General features: G+C 38.8%; 1 protein-coding gene across 4 annotated transcripts in view; it reads right to left on the bottom strand.

Moving 5' to 3' along the window:
* SMC4 (structural maintenance of chromosomes 4) overlaps positions 1–24,260 on the bottom strand; it is a 54,890-nt gene that overhangs the window by 20,430 nt on the left and 10,200 nt on the right. For all 4 annotated transcript variants that reach the window (XM_048506017.1, XM_048506015.1, XM_048506018.1 and 1 more), the window contains exons 6-17: positions 18,651–18,815; positions 18,221–18,348; positions 14,886–15,026; positions 14,559–14,709; positions 13,396–13,560; positions 11,380–11,613; positions 9,208–9,393; positions 6,394–6,555; positions 4,129–4,354; positions 3,966–4,045; positions 2,729–2,881; positions 1,009–1,135 (exon numbers count right to left, since the gene is read on the bottom strand). In XM_048506017.1, coding sequence (XP_048361974.1) covers positions 1,009–1,135; positions 2,729–2,881; positions 3,966–4,045; positions 4,129–4,354; positions 6,394–6,555; positions 9,208–9,393; positions 11,380–11,613; positions 13,396–13,560; positions 14,559–14,709; positions 14,886–15,026; positions 18,221–18,348; positions 18,651–18,815 — 1,918 coding nt within the window. The remainder of the gene's footprint in view (positions 1–1,008; positions 1,136–2,728; positions 2,882–3,965; positions 4,046–4,128; positions 4,355–6,393; positions 6,556–9,207; positions 9,394–11,379; positions 11,614–13,395; positions 13,561–14,558; positions 14,710–14,885; positions 15,027–18,220; positions 18,349–18,650; positions 18,816–24,260) is intronic.

The raw sequence follows: 24,260 nt of genomic DNA, 5'->3' as shown, positions 1-24,260 counted from the left end.
AGCGCCAGAAGTGCCTAGGTTATCTTCCCTGGGAGGCTGGTTCTGATTTTGTGAGGCTCCCAGTTTGACTGTCACACCTGAAGAGGTCACCAGCACCACCTCTGGTAAAGGTGCCCGAAGCAGAGGCCACCATTTTGTCAAGCCACAATTTTTTTGGTGGGCTTTTCCTTGGTGCAAGATGGTGCCTATTTTTCCCAGGATGCGGAGGCTGAGAATGTGCAAGGGATATGGCCACCTGGCCCGATGTGCCCTGCTCCATGGACATGAGGGACACTCCAACCTCATCTTTGGAGAACAACTTAATGTCAGAGCCATGTGCCCCCATAGAAATTAGCCTCCATGCAAGGAAAACCCTGTAAAAAATGCTCCTTCGTTTGACAAACCAAGATAGAACTGCACACGTGCCACCAGGACTTGAATAAAGTGAGGTGAACAAAGTGAAAGGCTCAAGAAAGAAAGTACAAGAAAGTACAAACTGAAAGGCTCAAGAAAGAAAGTACAAGAAAGAAGAAATAATCAAGACGGAAGAAGATTAATAAAAAGGTAAAGTAAAAGGATAAGAACAGATCGGACAGGCAACTGGCTACTGCTTTTCTCTCTGAGGCAAGAAAGAAACCAAGAAAGAGGGGTGATTCCCATGCCCTCCTGCTCAGGGGGGGACAGAAGAACACTTCTTGTAAGTAGAGGATTACTTTGATTGCTTCCACAGGAAAGCTTCAAACAACAAATAGTGAGTTACTTTGTGTCTTCAGCAATACATTTCTCCACAATGGGGTACAATAAAAGTGCCAAAGGATAACATAAGATACTTCTTGAAATTAGAACCCTTTCTCCCAAACTAATAGGAAGCTATGTATGAATTAATTTTCTTACAAGTATTTATTGTTTTAACTATGCAAAGCCTTCTTGACAGTCTTTTAAACAGACCACCTCATCAGACGTTACATCAACATCACTGGTGCATGCATGTTATGAATTTATTGCATTTCATGGATGAAGTTGGCCTACCTTCTCTGTAGCTGTTACATTTTTTCTCCAGTTCTTTCTGCCTCACTTTATCTGGAGCAGCAGCAATTACGTTGGCTTCACATTCTTTAACCTGGACTTTCAAATGAACTTCTTGTTCTGATAAACTCTAAACAATACAAATAAACTTGTAAGGTACCTGAATGAAATATTTTTCAGCCCAACTACCACCCTGGAGCAAAAAAACTTGAGCCAATCTGAAGAGCTGTCACAGCATTCCACTAGCACACAGAAGTTGTCAGCCTCTGTCCCTCCAGCAGCAATCCTCTTAAAAGCTTTCCTCCCCAGGTCAAGGTACCTTCTGAAGTGGTGCCCCATGAAGTGTGAGGACTTCTCTTTTCATTGTACACAAGCTAGATACCAGCCTTAATTTCTGAATCACCTGTCTAATACCTATACAGAACAATGAGCAATATTTTGTTTTTGTATTATGAAGTTAGTTTCCTTGTAATTTACCTCTGAAGTTTATAGTCTTGTAAGAGAAGCGTCGCAGTTGCTTCAGCTGGTACAAAGATGCAGCAGAGCATCTCTACATTGGTACTGGGAGTCAAAAACTTATGCAAAACCTGTAGTAACTGCACTAGCTGTTGATTAGTGTCCAGGCCTCATTAAATGGCTCATGTGACTGATTACGTTACTGTACAAGATGGGCTGGTTGATGGGATTTTGAAGAGCCAACTAATTCCAGCTCTAAAAAAGTACATTTTAGGAAAGGAAACGAGGTGCATATCAAGTACAAACTCAAACATTAATCATGATGTTGTCCATTGCTGAAGCACAATGTAGAACACTTTGCAACACTTATTTTCTGTTTGAAATCACATGGAAGCCATTAAAAATTCTCCCTGAAACCTGCTTTAAAAATGCTATTCAGAAAGGCAGGTACTCAGTGACCACACTATATTAGTGCTCTCAGCCCTGCCTTGATACTGACAGGTTTGATTCTAATTCGGTTGATCATGCACTCAGTAAACCATCAGACTAAAATGGAAATGAGGGTTGATGAATGCTCCCTTCTTTTGGTAGGAGTGGCAACACACCATAGCACAATTTAAAACTTCAGTGGATTTTTAAGTCTTGTAGCATCTGCTGTTCCTTAACAGTCCAGTAGCAAATGCCTTTGCATAAAAGTTACTAGAGTATTATAGTCAAGTCTGGAAAATCTCTGAAATCCCCTCTGCCTGTATCTTTTCTCCAGCATTTCAAAACATACCAAGAATTCCAGTACTGGATGAAAATAAATTGACCAATTGTATCGATTCTACCAAGAAGGAAAAATGTCTCTTACTGTTTGTTCCCTGGATCCTAATATGAAGCTCAGCGGTCTACTTCTAGTCAAAGAAACCTGAGAGGAGTTTCATCCTAGAATACATTTAGGTTTGCCTCCCAAATCTATACGTGAGACGGCTTACTGAAATGACCATTGTTGTTGAAACCAGAACACCTCTCTTTTTACTTTGATTCTAAAAGCTATTGTGGGTGCTCCTAATCTCCACCTTGAGCTCATTCTCTTTTAAAATAACTATCTCAAGTTCTATACCATCATTAACAGGTGTCCCTTACATTTCAAAGCAAACCGAAAGCAGCTGTAGCAGGTTTTTCACCACACATTTTTGCAAACCATTTGGACAATCCAGAGCTCACTTTCTCATTCAACAAGTAGCAAAAAATCTTGAAACCCTTCAGCTTTATATAAAATTACCTGAATACTTGCACTATACTTTTCGAGTGTGTTTCTCATTTCTCTGACGCTCTGGCTTAGCTTTGCTACTGTTTCCTCAAGCTTCACTCTTTGTTCTTGACACTGCATTGCTTTTTGGGAATCCTTGTTCAGTTGAGATTCCATTTTGCAAACCTATGAAAATAAAGTTATAGATGTAAGAGTTATAGACAAATGTGTGTATGCATTATATGTGCACGAGAAAGAGACACACATACAGATATAAACAATCCATTCCAACAAAATATATACACACACTTAGATTTTCAAGATGAAAAACAATAGTTTAGTGGAATAGGGGATATGAAAGACAATTTCCGTTTGGAACGGAAAAAACTAAGTGATGGGAAGAAAGGTTAGGAGGAGAAGCTACCGTGTTAGACAGCTCTATGAATGCAAGAACAGTTTAGGAACAAATAAACTAGGAGGTGAGTTGATAGAGAATATTCTGCACTGCATATTCCCAGCCCCACCCTACAAAAGCATCAGAACTGGCAGCAGTAATTAAACACAATCCAACTGTTTGCAAGTGGATTTTGCTATTCCGCACAGCTTCAAAGAGCACTGAAAGCAGTTTGAAAGTGCGTTATTCTGCATGTGCGGAATGAGTCATAAACTCAATTCAATTTCAAAGCCTTTATCGGCATAATGAGTAATAAACTCCATTCTAGAGCATCTAGGAATCCCAAGACATGCAGATGGAGGCCAAAGTCTAACATGTTAAACCTCCCTGCATTTAATCCCATGTCATTGCGTGACTACCATTTTCTTACAAGTTGGTAATGACAGTATGACACCATGCCTGTACAAGAAGCTCAACTTAACACATTTCTACTTGGTGCAGGAAGACAGGACAGTCATATGTATGCATATTTAAGCCCAACTGAGCCAAACGAGAGATGTTAAGTAATATGTATGCTTAGGGTTGAAGCCCAAACATCATAATTATGCAGTACAATAACTACTTAATTCAATCTCTTCATACAAATCTATACTTTCAATAAATAACCTAGGAAGGAAAATAGTTTTTTCTAGAGTTCTAATTATATTATCATATACCAGGGGTAGGGAACCTGCGGCTCTCCAGATGTTCAGGAATTACAATTCCCATCAGCCTCTGTCAGCATGGCCAATTGGCCATGCTGGTAGGGGCTGATGGGAATTGTAGTTCCTGAACATCTGGAGAGCCGCAGGTTTCCTACCCCTGTCATATACTAACCTCATCTTCTGATGTTTCAACTACAACAGAGGATCCCATTCTACCTTTTAATACTTGTCTTCCTCCTCCAGTCATTGTCCCTGTGGAAAGAGGGAGAAATTAGAATTGCTAACTTCATGTTCAAATTGAGGGTTTTTTAGTACAATTGTACATTTTAAAATACCTGACGGTTCTATGATTTGCCCTTGCAATGTAACTACTCTCCATCTCCTGTCTTTTTGGAATGCAACTCTGGTAGCCTGGTCCAAGTTATTTGCTATTAAAGTATCACCCAAGGCAAAATAGAAGGCTTGACGAATCTTCTCATCTTTAACTTTTATCATGTCAAACAGACGTGGAACATTTTCAGGAGTCTGAATTGTATTCATGCTTTTCCCCGACACTGCCATCTGGATGATGAGCAACAGAAAAGCAATAATATTAATGAAGAAAGTCTGCATAAAAACAATACACCCATGTACCCATATAGTTTAAATTTTATAGTTAATGTTACATTTTAATCTTTGTAACAAATGTTTCAATACTTGGACATCTTTGCCTTCTGCAGGGCTTTCAGATACATTAAAAATTAACATTGTTCCTTCAACTGAAACAGCTCACATAACATAGGACACGATCCCACACCATGATTTACACTAGATGCAGTTTAGAACTTAAAACCACTGTCTGAGCTTTTGAACATGCAGGTAAACCACAGCTGAGAGTTGCTTGCCCATTTTCGTTTTCCACTTGGTCAGCACTCTAGTTTCTATGGTTTGGGACTCTTCAGAGGTGAAGCAACAGCCAACTATACTTCGTCAAATCCCACCAAACCAGTTAGCACAAGTCAGATTACCAATCACAGTTTCTAAATTTTGTGCCCGATAATAGCTGCGATATGAAAATTCAGGCATCAGTTTTATCCTGCCTTCTCTCCATATAGCTCAAGGGAGTGTACAGAGTCCTCTCCTGGCTCACTTCATCCAAGCTCTACGTAGCAGGATGGTTGGCTCAGTATGTGCCTGTCCCAAAGTTACCCAATGAGCTTCACAGCTGTGGAGATTTGATTCTGGGATCTCCCTGGTCTTTGTCAGACAACCCAAGGACTAACTACACTGGTTTAGACCAAATCTTGGCTAATAAATCTTAACTATAGTTTTGTGCAATATACAAAATGAACCTACATAACTAGTCTTTTTATATAAAAACTGAGAATTCTTAATATTTGTAATAAAGATTAAAAGGTTGCTAACACAACTATTTAGATATTTTAAAATAAGGTGCTATTATAAAAGGAAAGGAATTTGTTAAGCTGTAGCTGAGCTGAGAAGGTTTTAGAGCTGTGATCATATTCATAAAACTTCACATGTCTGTTAGTTATGAAAGGCACAATACAGTTAAACATCCAAAATCATAAAAATGAATCAATTAAAGTAATCTGAGTGAACTCAGCATTTAAGAGCTGCTAAAAAGACAATGCTATCTACCAAGTATCTGTAGAAATACTGTGTGGAAACTCTGAAGGCAGAGTCTTTCTACTTGGCAGTGGTACCCTGTAGTCAACTCTTGTCACTTTAAAAAAGTACCTAGAAACAACCATGACTTAGAAATCCAAAAAACAAGCTGTTAGCAGCCATATGGTTCTCAATGTAAAATTCAACAACCAGAATACAATCCACATAATAGCTTTTATTAGGACCAATCAAATAACACATAATAGCATGCGAGCTTTTGAGTTCGCTACAACTCTTTATCAGGCTAAATGTTACTGAAAAAAGAAAAAGAAAAAGTATAAATATCTTTTAAAACTTTTAAAATTGTAACATACAGCCTGGTAAGAGTGCTAATGAACTTGAAAGCTCATATAGTGATGTGTCATTTGGTTGAACCTAATAAAAGATATGTGGATTCTGTTCAATTTTTCAACAATCTAGGACAAAATGATCAAGAAATCAAACAAATGTAGCTCAGAAAAGGGTATAGCTTTTCCAGTATCTACAGTTCTCCCATTAAAGGCCGTGAACTGTTGATGCATGCTACTAGACAAGACAACAACGGAATAACTTTGAACTGCACCATAGCAAAAGTTTAGCAATTCAAAAGCTGTGTATATCATGTGCAATAGTTAACGATAGAAGAGACAAAAACAACCACTGAAGATTTATTTTCCTAGCATTAATACTCTAATTCACTGACTTCAGACCCTAACAGAAAAAAACATGAAATGATCAAGAGAAAAGGATGAGAGCAACTAGGTAGATATTACAACATTGTAATAGGAAGTAGTACTTCATCTATTCAGAAACTTCCTGTATCATGCTAATACTAGGACTCTTTGGAAGAGGGGAAACCCCCAGACATTGCAAGCATATTAATGTTAATATAGCTGTAAGTTTACAATTCTAAGACTTAAAAAAGAATCTACCAAGTCTTCAACTCAGACACAAACCTTGTCAAGTCCAATAAAAGTTGCAACACCAATATTTTGTTTTTTCAAGAAATTAACACATATTTGAGCTGTATCGATAGTATCAACAACAATGTGATCTAAGGCTCCACAGGATGATGAAATTGCAACATCATATTTTTCATCGATAGCTCCCAGGTCACCCTATTGGAAAAAGAGAACGGGGGAAAAAAGAAGGGCCCCTGTTAAAAACACAGAAGAAACTCAAGTAACTAATTAAGTCAATTATCACAATTAGCTTTTATGGGTATCTAAATGTATCAGGATGTATAAATGAGTAAGTGGAGCAATAGTGAACACAACACAAATCACATTTAACTTATTTATTTATTGAGAATGGTACCAAACAAACAGTGATAACATAATCCCCCCAGCAAAAAAAATAAAAACCAACCTTCCTAAATATGACAACAGTTTCTGCAACACAGGTTTCCAAATCCTTCTTAACATGTTCCCATTCTTTAAGTCAGTTCATTTATTGGTGGATAGATCTCTAAGCATTTTTGGGCCCATTCTTGAATTGATGGGGCTGTTTCTTACTTCCAATGTCTGGCAAACACAATTCTATACCCTTTTCTATCAAAAGATCTAAGTGCAGTTAGTTATGGTATGGAAGAAATAGCCATACCAGTTGAAAATAGTCCCAAATGTTGACTTCCAAGTAATCGCAACATGCAGGATCGGCCTTGAGCAAGGAGGACAGCAGTGGCTTTCCAAAGCCTCCCCGTGCTCTTTCTCCAGTGCTCTCCCTGGTGCAGGGGTCTGCAACCTGTGGCTCTCCAGATGTTCATGGACTACAATTCCCATCAGCCCCTGCCAATTGGCCATGCTGGCAGGGGCTGATAGGATTTGTAGTCCATGAACATCTGGAGAGCCGCAGGTTGCAGACCTTTGCCCTAGTGCTTCCCTCCTGCTAAAAATAAGCCCCTGGAGAAACCCTCCTTCACTGGGTGGCCTGGGCAGGGCAGCAGTCAGGGTGGGGCTGGCTTGGCAGAGGGCGGAAGCCTCTAGAGTTGTGTGGCTCAGCACTGCTGTTCCTGCTATTCCACCAGGCTGAGAAACAGCAGGAGAACCCTAGCACATGTGGGCACCAGTGAGTCCCCACGGGGTCTGGACGTTGCAAGAGAGCCCCCAGTGTGGAGCTTCCTCATCCACCCACTGCAGATGGAGCCCCAGGAGCCTAGACTCCTGGGGCAGTAGATCTCATCTGTCTGGGCTGCTGTTCCAGAGGAATGTTGCAAAATGCAGAGAGGAGATGCTACGTTTTATTTCATTTATTTTTGTAGTCAAAAGAAGCGGGGTGGGGGGACAGAACAACGTAGGCACTAGGACCCATGCAGAGCATTCAATCACAAAGAAGGTCCAGGAAAAAGTAGAAGATTAATATAAAATTGTAGTTAGAACTTTCTGTGGAAAAGAGTATAGCCACTATGATACAACACTGACAGAATAAAGCGTTCGGAACGTTCGGAACATGGTTCAGCAAAAAAGCATCAATTGACAAAAAGGAACTTAAACCAAAGCGAGCTATTATTATACCTTGAGCAAGCTTTCCAGTGATTTTTTACTCATGCAGGTCCACAGCATGTGGTGGAAAACTGCTTTTGGTTATTTACAACACTAACATGTCAAATGAATCACCACTGATTCTTGGTAATTTATGCAACGTGAAATACCACTGAGGTAACATTTTCAAGAAATTTTCCTTGAATTGAGAAGCTGCAGTAAAGTTAGAGCCAAATATCATTATGGACTTCTAGACTTAGATGGAACTAGTCTAGCCCAAGTCCCTTTTCCATTTCATCTGAAAATTTTTCTTATTTGCCACATGAAGGACATCAATAATATCTGTCAATAAATGAGAATGATCTCCCCGATAAAGTCATCTAATTTTGAATGCTTTCATAATTTAAAGACATCAAGTAGCTTCTAGCTTGAAGATACCCAATTTTTAAAAACTCTATTAAAGCTAATCATGAGATTCTTCCTAATTAGGTCTCTAGATTACAACTTGCCAGTTTTTTTTACTGACTGAAGATGATCATTATAAACTGTTGTTTGATTTCAGTGAGGCTTGTTTTAACTAGTTAGCTGTTTTGTATAAAGTACATCAGAAAAGCAGAATGATTATAATATTAATAAGATGAACTACACCTTATCCCTCTAGAACTTCAGAGGTTTGAGTGAGTCCCATATTTTTTCAATATCAAGTTAATGCCACTCTTTTTCCTCAGCTGTGAACTGATGTAAGAATAAGGAACCCTGAACCTGTGAGAATTAACTCAAAGGAAAACAGAATTTAAAAAAAACACACATGTAAAAACAGAGAGGGGGCAGAGGACAGGGACTAAGCTTTACATACCTTTCTGGTTAATATATCTACCTAAGTAAGATCTGGACAAAATTATGATATTAGGCTAGAATTTCCAAAGCCTTGTTCAGTTTCACACATGAAACTGCCATTCACTGAAACAGACCACTGTCTACTTAGGCAGAGATCTTTTTTTGTTCTTTTATCTGGGGAGGTCAGTGACAACCTGGAACCTTCCACATGCCAGGCAAAGGCTCGTCCACTAAGTCACAACCCACAATTATATTTCTTATATTTGCTCCCTTTGGTGTCTTTGAGGCTAATCCTGTAAAACCAGAGGAGAATACGTCACTGGTAGATTTTTTTACGCAGCTGGTACCAATGCTCAATTAAACCTTAAGATTTATTTTTATTATTTACTTTGGGGACTACATGTCTGCACAGATTAGTAAAATATAATTTTTATTCCGGCAAAAGTAACTTACTAGTCTTCCATAGATTCCCGAAATTTGTCCAGCTTTCTTCTGCTGAATTAAAGCTTCAAGAAGTTTTCCGCGGCTTTTATTTGTCGCCAGGGAACTTCTTGCTTCTTCCACTTTCTGACGCAACTCTCGAGTATAATTTTTGATTTCAGCTTCTTCTTTAACAAGTTTGTCAAGTTCATTCTCTCTCTTCAAAAAAAATCCATTTATAATTATTCAAAATTGTACAAGCTGTTTAAGGAATTTAAGATTGAGGCTTATTTACAATAGATCATTGAAACATTTTGCTTAGTTGTATGAAATAAAGTCATAATGATTAGTATCTTTAGTCTATCTAAAGGATGGAAAAATTATACTGTTTGAGATTTTTCAGAAGAAAATACGTTATTTCACAGACTTTGTGGGATTAGAATGCAATTTATTTAAATTTGTGGGATTAGAATGCAATTTATTTAAATTTCTACAATCTTAAATTTGCATTTATAATAATAAATGGAACTGTATGTTCCTAGTTTGCAGTGGTATTTTAGTCATCACGCAGTGGGAGCTCAGTCGAAGACAAAACCTGAGGGACCCAATGTGTAATTGGCTCTACCATCCAAACATTATAATTTCCAAAAATAGCAGTGCAGCAGAAAATCAATTGATCCAATTTTCTTCTGGCTTCATGCTAAACGTATTTAGGAACAAGATATTTGGCTGCATGGCAAGTTTCAGTTTAGTTTAATCAACAGGAGACACACATAATATGATATTATGTCAAATGTTCTCTGGTGATAACTACATTTGTTACAGAATTATGGTACACTCAGCAATAAAGTAGTCATCACTGGGAAGAGATGGGAAACGATGCACTATTGTCTTGAAAAAGCAGGAAATAGTATTTTCCTCTACATCTGCACAATAGCTCTGCTGTCAACTAGTTTGGGAAGAAAGCTTTTTGTGGATCTAGTGACCCACCTTCTTCATCATTGTGAATCAATTACTTTTTACTTAAGACAAAAAGTCACCACAATCAAAGAGTGAGTTAGACTTCATCCAAATGTAATACAGACATGTGAAATGAATACATGATTTAACAATGAAGTCTAAGTGGACCATCAAAATATGAAAGTCAGAGCATACAAATAACTTATACATTTTGATACACAATTTATATTTCTAAATTATGAGTGTACACGCATCACATATTGCAGAGCAAAATATCTATTTTCTCGGGGGCACAGGCATAGTCTGTGTGTAACTATTTTTATCTACTGAAGTATAACAAATTTCCTCAGAGTTACTCTGAGATGGTGTTTGATTGAGGATGCCTAAAAAATCTTTCTTAATACAGGTGACGCAGGGGAAAACTGCCTACAACGAACAAATCTGTGTTAATGTACCATTTCTAGCTGACTTATCAATGCTGCTTTGAAATCTGGTGATGACATTCCCTTCAGAGACTGACTTATATATTCTACCTGAAAGTGAATGACTTTCCTTCCTATCTTACCAGACTTCTCGAGTTTAGATTGTATGAAATTTAACCTTTATGTCTGTGTAAAAATAAATTCCACTTAGGGCTATGAGTCTTGGATGCCAAGTAAAGACCACTGCAAATTGAAACCTGGTTAAAGCATAAAAAACACACTTCCAAACTGGTAACACCACAAACAGAAACCAAGTCCTGATCCACTCTCCTCATGTGACTGATGGACATTCTACCTTGAGTGCTCTAATATCCTTAAACACTGAGCAAGCCACAAAGCCACTGAGCCCTTCGGGGGAGGGCAGTTTATAAATACAATAAATCAAATCAAATCAAAGAAGAGGCCTTATCCGGATTCAGCTGCACAGGTTACTATGTTGTGGGAGAGGAGCAGCGGTGAACTGGCCTGTAACTCCTTTTCAGTCAGGTGTCCCACCACCACCAGCACTGTCAGCAAGAACACTAAATTTGTGGGATCAGCATAACTTTCTTTTTTCTGCTGTTCTGAGTCTGTAATTCCTTTTTATGGAGTTGCTGATACAGGGTACTCCTATAGTATGACTAAGGTAGACAGGTGTTTTTAACTCCCCTTTATTGGTTATTTAATGAGGGCCTGCATTTTTCTGTAGAGTCCGTGATTTTGACAGCCTAAAACTAGAATGAAGAGTATGAAATACTCTTAAATAAAATACAGCAAATCTAACCTTCTTTAGATCTTGTTCAGCTTGAGGCAACTTTGATTCTAGCTCTTTGATTGCAACTAACCGTTCCTTGAGAGTTTCTGAAGCAGTCTGAAGAGCTTCTTTTGATTTGTTTAACTGTGACACTGCAGTATTATGACGACTAAGGTAGAGATCAAGTTCTGATTGGGCCACATCCAAGTTTGAACGTGCTTCATTAACAGGTTTGCTGAATTCCATCAGTTCTTTTTCTTTAGCCTATAAAAATATGGCAACAATTTTTTTAAGTAGTGCACAAAGATGTTGATCATAAATAGAAAAGAACACAGCATTGGCTATCAGCTACCTCATCAAAAGATGACATTCTTTTACTGTCTTTATTCTACTTGTCCATACCAACCCTCCTTACTGTTGAAACAACTCCTCCTTTGCTTAGCCAAATGCATCACCAGGCCAACAATGACAACAGTGGCAAATGGGGACAAGACCTCCTTAGAAAAAATATAAATAATGAATAAATGAACTATCAAGTCCTGTCTATTGGACCAAATTGACAGGTTGGACCTTCTGTGAGGCTGTCTTGTCTTAAGTGGGGCAAAGTCATTCAGGTTGCTTCGGTCACACCTCCTACTGTTCAGGCAGCACTGTGCAACACATCTGGATTGTAGGGGGTTGACCCTTCCAGAAATACGATAGCCACTTCCACTCAACAACCTTTCCTTCCTTTTTGCATTATTGTAAACCTAGTCCACCTCTTTATTTTATTACAAGTTTATACCTCGTCCCTTCCCGGCCAGGGTAGCTTACAACAGGTTTAAAATCATCAATATTATATAATATAAAACAAATTAAACATTTAAAACATAATCATCCACCCCCAAATCTGATATAAATCAGCTTCTTATTTATCAGTGGGGGGAAAGGAGAGGAATGCACCCACGAGAAAAACTTTAAGGTGGGGACAACATATTTACTGGCTCACTTTATTTGCCCTGGAGTGCCACTTTTTGCAGGACTCTCCTCCCAAAGGCAGCCTCAGCTGAAGCCTGCTGGTCTGGTCTATAATGGCAGGCGAAGACAGAAAAGGAGGACCACGTTGCCATCTGACAGATTTCTGCCACCAGGGCTCTGGAAGTGAAAGCTGCTGCCATCACTACAGCTCTGGTAAAATATGTTGTTACGTGTCCCGGTACCTGTAGAACTTGAATTTTGTAGGCAACCAGTACAGATTGCTTCACCCATCTCGCTGTTGTGATCTTAAGAAGCCTTTCTTCCTTCATTTTGGCCTCCATATAGTGTTCATTAGTCTGAACAATTGTGTTCTCAATGTAAAATTTGAGGGCCCTTCTTACATCAAGGCTATGCCACCCTTTCTCTTTAGGGTGAACTGGCATTGCACAAAAATATGTCAAAACCACTGGTTGGAAGTCTGAAGTCATCTTGGATACAAATCAGGGATCCATCCTCAGTGTCATGGACTCCTTATCAATTGGGCAGAGTTCCTTCCTTATAGAAAAGGCCCCCAGTTCAGACACCCTCCTAGTCAAAGTAACGACTATAAGGCCACCTTCCATGTCAGCAATGAAATATTTACCTTTCCCAAAGGCTCAATAGATCTTCTAGTAAGAGCCTCTGATACCTTTCTGCTCTAGGAAGTGAATTTATATATAATAGGGGGAAACAAGTGAGTAACTCCCCTCAAAACCCTTTTTATCATGTGGTTGTGGTGGGTTTTCCGGGCTGTGTGGCCATGGTCTGGTGGATCTTGTTCCTAATGTTTCACCTGCATCTGTGGCTGGCATCTTCAGAGGTGCATCGGAGAGAAAAGTCAGTTGCACACTGTGTCCAGTGAGAAGGGAATGTTTTAGTGGGGTATAAATGGTCATGTCCCCAGGTGGGGAACTAATCAGTAAGCGGTGCCTCTCTGAGCAGCCATTAGGAAACACACATTTCAAGATGCCCACCCCTCAGAGCAAGAAGATAGCAAGTGTTCATATGATCCAGAAGGGATACCTAATACATTGTGAGTTTGACACAAACCTCTTTTTCTTTCTGCAATCCTTGTGTTTCCTGCTTAAGACTGTCCATAACTTCTTTTAGCTTTGCCTCTGCCCTTTCCTTTTCTTTTTCTAGAACTTCTTTTTTAGTTGTTGCGTCTTTGATGGTAGCCTCACTATTGGCAGGAACACTTTTCAACTCTTCAACCTATGGAGAAAAGCTAGCATTATTGGACAAATAAAGGAAACACAAGGAACATTTTTGCCAATATGTAAACCTGCCGTTTTATATGAGCTTAAGAATTAGTGTTTAGAAAACCAAAGTGTCCAGTTTCAATAATTAGCTGAAAATGCTACAGCATAAATAGTGTGTTGGAATTATTGGCCTTAAGAAGTGATATTTTAACACTTGCCTTTGAAATATATTGATGAAATGCATTCTCACATGCAATTCATTTCAACGTACTATTCATAGTGCAGTTTTGCATTCTTGGCATCTCGGTTCATGACTGAACTTCCATTTCCTACTGCAATTCTCTGTCCTTAACAGATTTACCATGTAGATCTAATTCAGCTGTTTCAGCCCTACAACCCTGCCTCAAGGTCGAAGAGTAAGACAACTGTGAGTATGGCTCAAAACTAGGAAACTAAAATGCTGGGCCCATTCATGGTTTCTTGCAGGGAATATTTTTCACGGCAGGAGACCAAGCAAATACCTAATAACAAAGAAGGTAAAGATTTATTATTTATTTATTAGTATTTATACCCCGCCTCATACTAGTGTCCTTGGGAAGTTCACATAAGTATTCACTACTTACATTTGTAATCCACTATTTCATTTTTGCCAGCAAAAAAAGAAGAAGCTATGACCATTGAAATCTAATTATTTTTGGAAATCGGTTTTTCTAACTCTTTGTTCCAGAGACATCTTACCCAGATATAAGAAGCTGAAGCCATTGAGATGTAGTTCTAAGTAAATCTGCAGAGGATCAGAATTCATTCTTAGCATGAACTGAACTTTTGCAATCAATGAGGCTTACTACAAGTAAAAATGTTCAGACTCAGATTCCAGGTTTGATAAACCTATTTAAAGGTTCTTAATTTTTAATAGCATATCACATTTAGAATGTCCTTTCAGATATTTATCATGAGTTGTTTTTCCCCTTTAGAAAGACATAATGAATGGTTGGAAATTGACAGGGGTACCTTCTCTTTATCCTTCTGTAGCTGCTTCTCTAGTTTTTTAGACTTGCTTTTTGCATTTTTCAGTTTTTCCCTTACTTGAACATCCTCCAAGTCCAGCTGTGTAAATTTCTTTTTATTTTCTTCGATAAATGCTGAGATTTTACTGAGTTTTCTAAAATGAATGAAAATGCCAATTACCTTTGCAATCAATTAAAACAGCACAAAGTAAGTTAGTTTACTTTTACAGAGGAGGAAAATGTCATGGTCATAACTCAAATCACAAAAGGAGTGTGTATGGCACTTCTTCAAATCCTGTTAATGCCTGCAAAGTAATAGTGTTGTGCTTACTTTTCCACGTCTTTCAGAGCCTTATTTTTATCTTTCATTTCATCTGCTAGTTTGCTGCTTCTTTCGTTAACTTCTTTTGTATCTTCAAGTATTTTTTCTTTTTGAATTTCCAGTTCAGTTATCTGTTTCTGCAGCTCATAACTAAATGCATTTGAAAAGAAATTTTACATCACATAATTGCAGAAAAAACTGTTCTTGTCTTAAATATCAGTAAAAGGTATCCTTTCCACCAGAACAAGACTCACATCACAACACTAGAAACTCTGGAACAAACCCACTAATTCAAACCTATAATTGTAGAAAAATAATGGAGAATACGAATTTATTCTACTGAAACAAAGACTGATTACCCGCAGGCAGCAACAGGTTCATGGAACCCATTTCTGCTGTCTTTGTTTCCACTATGGTTGCAGGGCTAGCCAGGATCACTGGGATCCTGGAGGCAGCATATTTCTCATGGAAACACTGTTTCTGTGCAAACCGCACAGTTGAGAATCCCCCCCTCCCAACCTACCTGCATATCCACTCTAATGGCAGCTGCATGGGGAATCCAGGGAGTAGGGACTGAACACTTGCTGTTTGTCATAGTTCTCACAGGTAAGCAGAAAGCGTTTGCAACCCGGGTTAGAGGGAAAAAGTCACTAAATTAGTGATTTTTATTTAACCTGGGTTCTGGCCACTAAAGCAGGCTAGCAGCGTTTTGGGATTGAGTTCTGTGAGAACTCCCTTTCTCTATGCTTTTAAAAAGGACCTGAATCTGTTTTAGTTGGCCCATGCAGAATCAGCCAGAGCTGGTAAGGATTAATTTCAAAATGGGCCATCACTAATTTTGTGGATTGAGTATTTTTCAATAGTATCACCTAACTACATAGTTATAATTAGTATTAAGGGAAAGCCCAGTGCAACACCTCCCACTCCTTGAAGAGAGACAGAGGCTCAACAGGGGGAAAGATTGTTCTGGGAGTTGGATGCTTGATAGCTGCCTTTAGCCTAGACCAGGGGTAGGGAACCTGCGGCTCTCCAGATGTTCAGGAACTACAATTCCCATCAGCCTCTGTCAGCATGGCCAATTGGCCATGCTGGTAGGGGCTGATGGGAATTGTAGTTCCTGAACATCTGGAGAGCCGCAGGTTCCCTACCCCTGGCCTAGACACTCCCCATTCATGCACACACACGAGCTTTTCAGTCAAAAATCCTGTCAGGAAACTATTATATATGCTGCCACCAATTCTGAGGTAAAAAATATGGAACTTAGAGAGGCTTTTAAAAGATAAAACAAAACTAGATTTTATTTTACAAGCTTTATTCTCAGGTAGCTGTTACAGAGAGGTACTTAAGGGTTTCTCGTTACTTTAGGCACATATTTACATAGATGTTACAGAGCAAATGCAGTTTTTCTTAAATGGCTGTTTCAGTTGCAAGATATAGCTTCACAAATATGGCTGTTTCAGTTTCTAGATAACTTCACACATGCACAACTGTCTCTGTTTAGGGTAAACCTTTTCAGCACAGTCCTGAACACTCTCCCAAAACTCTCACCCTTAACTCCAAAGAGAACTCACACTGGCTTGGGACAGATTAAGCTCTGGGGTTTCATTAACCCACTTAACTCAGCCAGTTAAGCTAAACACACCCTCATGGGCAATCCGTTTCCAGTATCTAGGTGTGGCCTCCTCATGAGACAATAACCAAGACCTCTATATGGTCTTAGGAGTGTCACTGTGAGATAAGCTTCCGTCTTGTTTTCCACCACCACCAGACCTCCTAGTCTCAGGTGAAAACAAGCCTCTTTTTTCTGAGATCTCTTTGAGAACAGTGGTCCCCTAGCCGTTCTCCCTCTGTCTCTCTCTGCCTTTAGACACGATCTCCCTTGACTGAATCTGAGAACTGACATGATTTATGTCACACAAGCTGCTTTCAAAACTCTGCAAAACTCCCCAATTCCCAAAACTGTCAGGCTTTTTGACAGGTTTTTCCTGCTTTTATATCAGCCAGCACCTCCTCCTGACTCCTGCGTTTCAGCCAGCCAATTAGGTGTTGCTCGGATTAACACTTGATGCTCCTGCTCTGGCTGAACTGCACCTTTTCAAATTAACCATTTCAAAGTCAAATCGGTCACACCGAGAATGATTCAGGAGTACAATACTGTCAAGTATCTTCTGGGTAGATAGAAAGGGTTGAGGCAAGACCTGAACTGCTCAGCAGCCTCTGAGACAACATCCCAAGAACCATAGGTAAAGCCCATGTTCTTCTACTGCTGGCCCAAAGGCAATACAACATAGAAATTTAAGAAAAATATAACATTTTAAGACCTCTGTGAGCTTGTTTTGCAGAGCGATATTTTTATTGCTGAGACACAAGTTCAGCAAACTGTTAAAATCCTGCATAGGCTATCTTTTATCAAAATGTTGGAATTAAAAAGATGTTCCTTAAGTAATGCAAGTTCCACAGTAAAAGCTGTAAAACAGAGCAACACAACTTGCTGGACCTCCAAAATAATCTGTTAGTTATGCTGTGGAGAAGGAACAGTGTGGTAAACAGATCCTAGCAGCATCCAAGCACTATAATGTACCTCCTAATTTACTCAGAGAGGTAAGCAGATTTAGCTTAAAGTGGAGGAGATGCAGGGTGACGGCACCTCATTATCCTTTATCCCCCTCCTCCACTATTTATTCTTGTCCTTCCCTGGCAGCCCCTATAACCTCTCTTCGTTTCCTGCCTCCTCCTTTTTTTTGACCCACTGGCCAATCTATCGTTTTGTAGTCCCTTGTCTTTGCTTTCCTTCCTGCCCTCCACCTGAAAGCCACTTCCTGTGAAAAGTCTGCCCAAGTTGTATGGTAGATAATGGGTCAAGTGGTTTTTACCCGGTAAGTCACTGCTAGGTCAGGTCCTGGTGAGTTATCCTCAGCTCCTACCCTAGTGTTGCCTTACAGAAACTAACGCTTGCAAAGCTCAGCAATATAGTTGTGGCTGCCTAGAAGTATCCAAAAGGGCCACCGAAAGGTCAGTGAGCATTCTTTCTTAAAGGCACTGTCTATTAGTCTGAGGAGTTTCAATTCTGATTTTTCATTTTTATTAAGATTTCAGATTTTTCTGCAAGTTTGGAACTTCCTTTGGGTTTGTAGAGAAACCTGCATCTGTCCCTAGCTCCATTTTGCTAATCTATTAATTCAAATATGTGGCCCAATTAGAAATTAGATATACTATCTTCCTTGCATCTTTACCCTACTCAGAACCAGAAACTGAATCACAGGGTACATATGAATAACTATTGATGAGTTATTTGGTTCTATAATAGTTTCACTTACATCCTCTGCAAAGATAATCTTACTCACATGTAATACTGACATATCTTATTCTTTTCCTTGAACTTTTTATTTTCCAAAGAAAGAAATTCCAGTGCTTTGTTCCGCTCTCCTTCCAAGGCATCTTTTTCTTTTTCCACCATTTTAACTCTGTTCAACTGACAGAATATTTACAATTTACCTGGTGTAATATTGGAAAAGCCTTACTTACATACACATTAATAACACTAAGTACAACCAGACAGATACAAGTTACATAGCTGTCACTGTATCTACCATATGAACAAAACACTCCAGATAAGGTAGTGCCCCTAAAAGTACAACCTGCTTCAGTTCAGAAACACTTTAAGAGTCCCCCCAACCCAATATGCATAATAGAATCCAAAATCTAATTGTAAAAGGCAGCATTTAAAATTATAGCCCACATTTATATTCAGTCACGAATAATATGAAGTCTTACCTTTTCACCCCTCTGCTCATTTAACAGCTCAACTCTTCGACATAATATATGAATGGGTTCTTTGAATCGTTCTGATCCTATTATATCTTCTAAATATTCCAGCATGCCTTCATTGTGCTCATTTTGCCCTTTAGGCTTCATCATCGCTATTTGTTCAACTTCCCCCTAAAAAAAATAATTTGATAAAAATTCTGCAAGACAAATAACTTCTTTACGGTACAGGTGTAATTACACAAGGGAAAGTGTGAGATAGACGTCATTAGAAACCTTAAGTCAGCGATGCAGATTTGGTGACTCTTTGACCTGTAGTGGCTGTTTAGAGTATAGCTCAGCATTGCGGCACCTGACCTGTTTTTCAGCAAGGACTGTGAATAGCAAGTGGTTTTCACTTTGAAATAGCTCCTACATGAGGAGTGGCCACACTGATGTGCAGCCTCATGTAAGGGATGGAAGTATATGTGGCTCTTTTGGTTGATGGTGGTGGCTCTCCGCAGAGTAAGTACCACTGTCTCTGGAGGAAACAAACGCACGTGTGAACTTGAGAAATGAAATATTTATGATGGCTTTTGGCTGGTCCAGATCTCAACTAATATTTAAGTGTGTACTCCCACCCAAAGACCATCACGACAGTGTGCAGACAAAAAAACAAAACAAAAATGGACACTGTATAAGAACAATACCTCACTCAAGTCATAATAAAACATGAGAATGCTTTTAGGGTATAGGATGTGGTAAACCCATCATACAACTATTCTACTAAATAAAAAACAATACATTAAAAAAGCTTCAAATAAACATTTTGTCAAAAGGCTTCTAAGATAATTAGTAACTAACAAGAGGCAAGAAACAGAGGCTGGGAAAAAATGGACAATTTTCAAAATAGAGTCAAGTATGAACAAACAAAACAGGAAACAGGACAATTACTACCATATTACAGAGGAACAGACTTACAGCTTCTTTACACATTGGGTTGGATCCAGGGAAAAATTTCTGCTTGTGATACAAGTTCCCATGTAAGCAAAAAGGGGGGAAATGCAGAAATTGCTTGTCAAACTTCTTGTATCCCTACTTGTATTTCCACTTGTACAAGAACTTATGCAACCAATTTCGAGGCACTATAGTATATAGGGAAGAAAGTGCTGCACAAGATCTTACAGATAGAACTGTGCTAAGTTCATTTATGCTTCCAATTGTGTATTGCTGGATCTGCATCACTATATTACTCATGAAGTAATATTTTACACAGTAATATTCTCAATTACATACACAATATCTATATCAGTGTTCTATTCAATTCAAAAAATCCACAAGACAAGACCAAGTGCAGCTGCTATATGGAAGTTATCTCTCCGACACAAAAGTGAGGTTAGGCCCCCTCTACACATCTGCCATATGGAAACTCATAACAGAAGTTTACTGCAGGTTAAGTTGCCAAGGAATTATACAGACAGTCAAATACGGTCTAAACTGAAAAAATAAATGTAAACAAATTCATTCCAAGACTCTGAAGGACAGCGTTCTTGTAGGCTGCCTATAAATTCAGATAGGTGGCACAACATTTGGCTGAGAGGTCTAAAGCTCTTAGACTGGAAGGATGTGGTCAAATCCTATTCATTAAGAAATGCTAAAAATCCAAGCCTGTGAAACAGGCAAGTTATCTGCTTTAAGAACATATTTGAAGCCATGAACTTACAACTGACATACTCGTCAGATACCCACATACCATGGGCTGTGCTTCCCTCTTGTTTTACTGCCAGGCTGCTTTAGCCTTGCCACCAGTCATTGTGCCTTATAAGTAAATATTTAATTCTTTAAGGAAGGCATATGGTATCATTTCTCCCCCCCATTTTGTTCATTCTCTCCTACTTCTATGTCTCTTCTAGAGAGCCAGCATGGTGTAATGGTTAAGAGCAGGTGGACACTAATCTGGAGAACTGGGTTTGATTTCTCCACCTGAGCCGTGCACTCTAATCAGATAAACTAAATTTGTTTCTCTACTCCTATACATGAAGCCTGCTGGGTTACCTTGGGCTAGTCACAGTTCTCTCAGAACTCTCTCAGCCTCACCTACCTCACAAAGTGCCTATTGCGGGGAGAGGAATGGAAAGGAGTTTGTAAGCTGCCTTGAGTCACCTTACAGGAGAGAAAGGCAGGGCATAAATCCAAACTCCTCCTCTTATAAAGTTTTTGTATTGCTGGGTGAATCTTTAACTATCTCTCAGATTAAACTTTCAGCTGACAGCTAGCAGGCCAATCTACTACACCAATCAGGGCTTCAGAGTTGTTTTCCTTCCAGGGGCCACTAGAGGAGGCTTTCAGCAGTGCCCTTGGCTCCCAGACTTCCTTCACCATCTCGTGGTGCAGGCCTTTTTGCATTTATTTCTGGTTGAGCCAGCCGTGCTCCAGTGCAGATGCCCAGCAGTCTTTCAACCAGGAAATGATGAACACACAAGACTTGATGAGTACACGATGCTATACATCACTAGCAAAATGAACTGAAAGGCTTCCCTCCTCACATCCGTCTTCCACATCAGCCACCTGTGATGCCAACAGTTACCAGTCTCACATGGATGAAAAAGGACATTGGACAGATGGCTCAATGAAGTGTCAGTCAAGGGGGAAAATTTTGCCTTCTACCCTGATTTCACTGCAGCTGCCTTCATTGCATAAATTTTTATCACCATGATTCTTCACACCTGGGTATCACCACTCACAAAATAGTGTTAGTGAAAGAACAAGGCCAGAAAAATCTGCAGCCTTCAGCATCTTTCAGTGATACATTATAGAAATCAGCCCAGGCCTTAACTTTTCTCTGACTCTTGAAGCCAGCCCCAAAACTTAGCAGTCAGTCTTTTTCATTCTTCTGTGTTTCTCACTTATCTAACCTCTACTAATTTCTCCCTAATTTTTCATAATTCCACTTTTTAAACGCTCCTAGTATAGAAAATAACTGGTTAAGAAACCAATTAATTGACTATCACTGAATGGTGCAAAGTCAAGTCTATATACAAACAAGCCATGACAAAAAAGTTCATGCACACTCATTTTGACGCCAGACAATAAAACAGTGATGCAAAATGATAAAATAAATATAGAGGTGGGCTCAGCCAACTTTTTTTCTTTGCTCAATCTCAGCCCACTGCCTTCCTTCCTGTAGCTCTCATTCTGCATGACTTTGGTCCATGCAGATCCCAGGATCAGCCTTTTGGTGGTAAAATGAGACCTCTTCCCCAGTAGAAAAACTTGTTGGAACTGGGAGAACTTTGTTCTTCTACTGAGAATTGCTGAGAGATATTACAATCAAATAATTGCTGAAACTGCACCATGGTAACCCAACACTTAGACTGGCATGAGCCTGATCCAGCCCACAGTGGTGAATGCTGCTGACAGTCAATAAAATTTTACACTTAAGTGCATTCCATCTTTCTAAAAGCCATTATGTGATTGTCTATCTTCTTGTTAGACAATAATGAAAAAGTATCACAACTCCATGTAGTCTATCCTTCCAGCGCCTACAAGCAGACATCAAGGGTCATGGTTAATCAGATTTTAACAAGACTGGTCAAACTATGGCTGATTCCGCATGGGCCAAAAACAGCAGTGTGAAAAGGGTGTGAAAAGGGTTTAAAACGGTGTAAAAGGGTTTATACTATTTTCACACCGTTTTCACACTGCTGTTTTTGGCCCATGCGGAATCAGCCTATGTGTCTTGATAACAATGATAACAGGAGTAACTTATTAAATGCCTAAAGGCATAAAAACCTTAATCATGACTGGCTAGGCTACGGATTATGTGTGCACTTTTTACGTATAAGCAACAGCTCATCAATTTTTGAGTAACCATGTTAGTCTTCTGTAGCAAACACAGTAAGGACGCCTTAAAATAATTGTGACAAAGGCTTTCGAAGGATAGAATTCACTGCAACCCATGATGCATGTAGCTGATTTAGGAAAGTTTATGCCATGATAAACCTGTAAGATTAGCAAACTACTTCTAAGTAGCAAACTACTTCATAAAAAGCAAAACTAGAATTTTGATTGAATTTGTATTGCTGCATGTCAGCCTAATGGAAGATTAGAACTGGTTTGTTACATGATGTCTAATTATGTAATTTGAGATCTCAGTTCAACTACATATTGTTCAGATACAGCGTAGGAACTAAAGAGAGTCAATGAAGTGAAGGCTGAGTCAAGATGCAGAATTTTAGCTGGTCTAAAGACTAGTAAAATTTTAAGAGGGGTTTTTTTTTTGCATTTGAATACTGTAGATCAGTCCACCTCCTGTAAAGCTATATTTCAGTCTTTTCAGATAATAATTGCAAAACAACAACAGCAGGTCTCTACACATGAATGAAAACTGGAGACTGTCAATTTCACTCCATACTATATATTTGGATAGGAAAGAGCAATTTTAAAAAGTGAAATGAACTGAGATTTTTAGATTTAAAGAGTACAGCATACCATTATGTTCTTATTAAAAATAGCCTACTTAAAAATAGCTATCCTCAATATAAACATACTAAAAACTATACTTAAAATTTCTCTAAAGTTACCTTTTACCCACTCAATACACTGAGTAAACAAGTTCTTTTCTATGTAAAAAAATGAATCACAGCTAAAAAATTTGCCTTTTAAGAATCAAGCAGGGTACATTAGGTAAATTATTATGGTATTGATAAAATAGACATGATATTCGCATATCACCACAGGCATTGGGGTCCATGAGGTGGTATTCTGTACCTTACCTGGCTTACTGAATCATTATGTCTAAGACATTATTTAAAATTCCCACTGCGTGTGCACTAACTATCCAAGCTCTGCAAATATCTCAACTCTCAATTCAGTTGTTTACAAGCACCTATCAACCCAAATTTATATTCTGTTTTGGGAAGACTTTGACTCAGCTCCACCATTCTTTGCTATCAGAAAATTCCAAGTACTTAAGCTATAAACAGTGATCAGACAGAGGCTAGATCTGAAAATAAAATTTAATGTATGATTTTATTTACTATTCCAACACATCAATTGACTGAACCAAACAAAGTGTAGGCATTTCTGACTACAGATGGAGAATGTTCATTGCTGGTGAATATTCTGTAGGGGTAAAAAACATTGTTTTAGGGTGCAATTAATTTAGATCTGGCATGAGAGAGGATTAAACACCAGTTTCACCAGTGCCCCAATTGAATGTACAGCCTCCCAGCTGCTTTGATTTGTTTAAACTATTTTCTTCTGAGAGTCAAACTAGAATATCTATTACATAAAGCACTGCATTGTGTACCATTTTTTAATCATTGAGACAGTTGCTACAGTGCAGTGGAGGACTCAGTTTAGTTGCAAAACAACATTTGTCATGCCTGTATAAAACCATACAAAGTATAAATGAGGTAACGATTGTAAAATCAACCCCCTTTTGTAGGGAGGTGCAATACAGATTCATCTACTCTGCTTTAGATTCTCCAAATGGGGCATTTTCATTTCAGACTCATTTATAGTTTTTCATTAAGTGTGGCATATCCTTTCTCATTAGCCTTCTGACTGCTTTGTGCCAGTTTCAGCCACCAACCTTTTAAATATTACTATATGTAATAGTTGTACTGCAAAACATCT

This window comes from Sphaerodactylus townsendi, linkage group LG08 (assembly GCF_021028975.2).
Source record: "Sphaerodactylus townsendi isolate TG3544 linkage group LG08, MPM_Stown_v2.3, whole genome shotgun sequence".
In the NCBI taxonomy this organism is placed as follows: Eukaryota; Metazoa; Chordata; class Lepidosauria; order Squamata; family Sphaerodactylidae; genus Sphaerodactylus; species Sphaerodactylus townsendi.
Note: the sequence above shows the minus strand (reverse complement) of the source record. Positions and strands in the feature narration are given on the sequence as shown.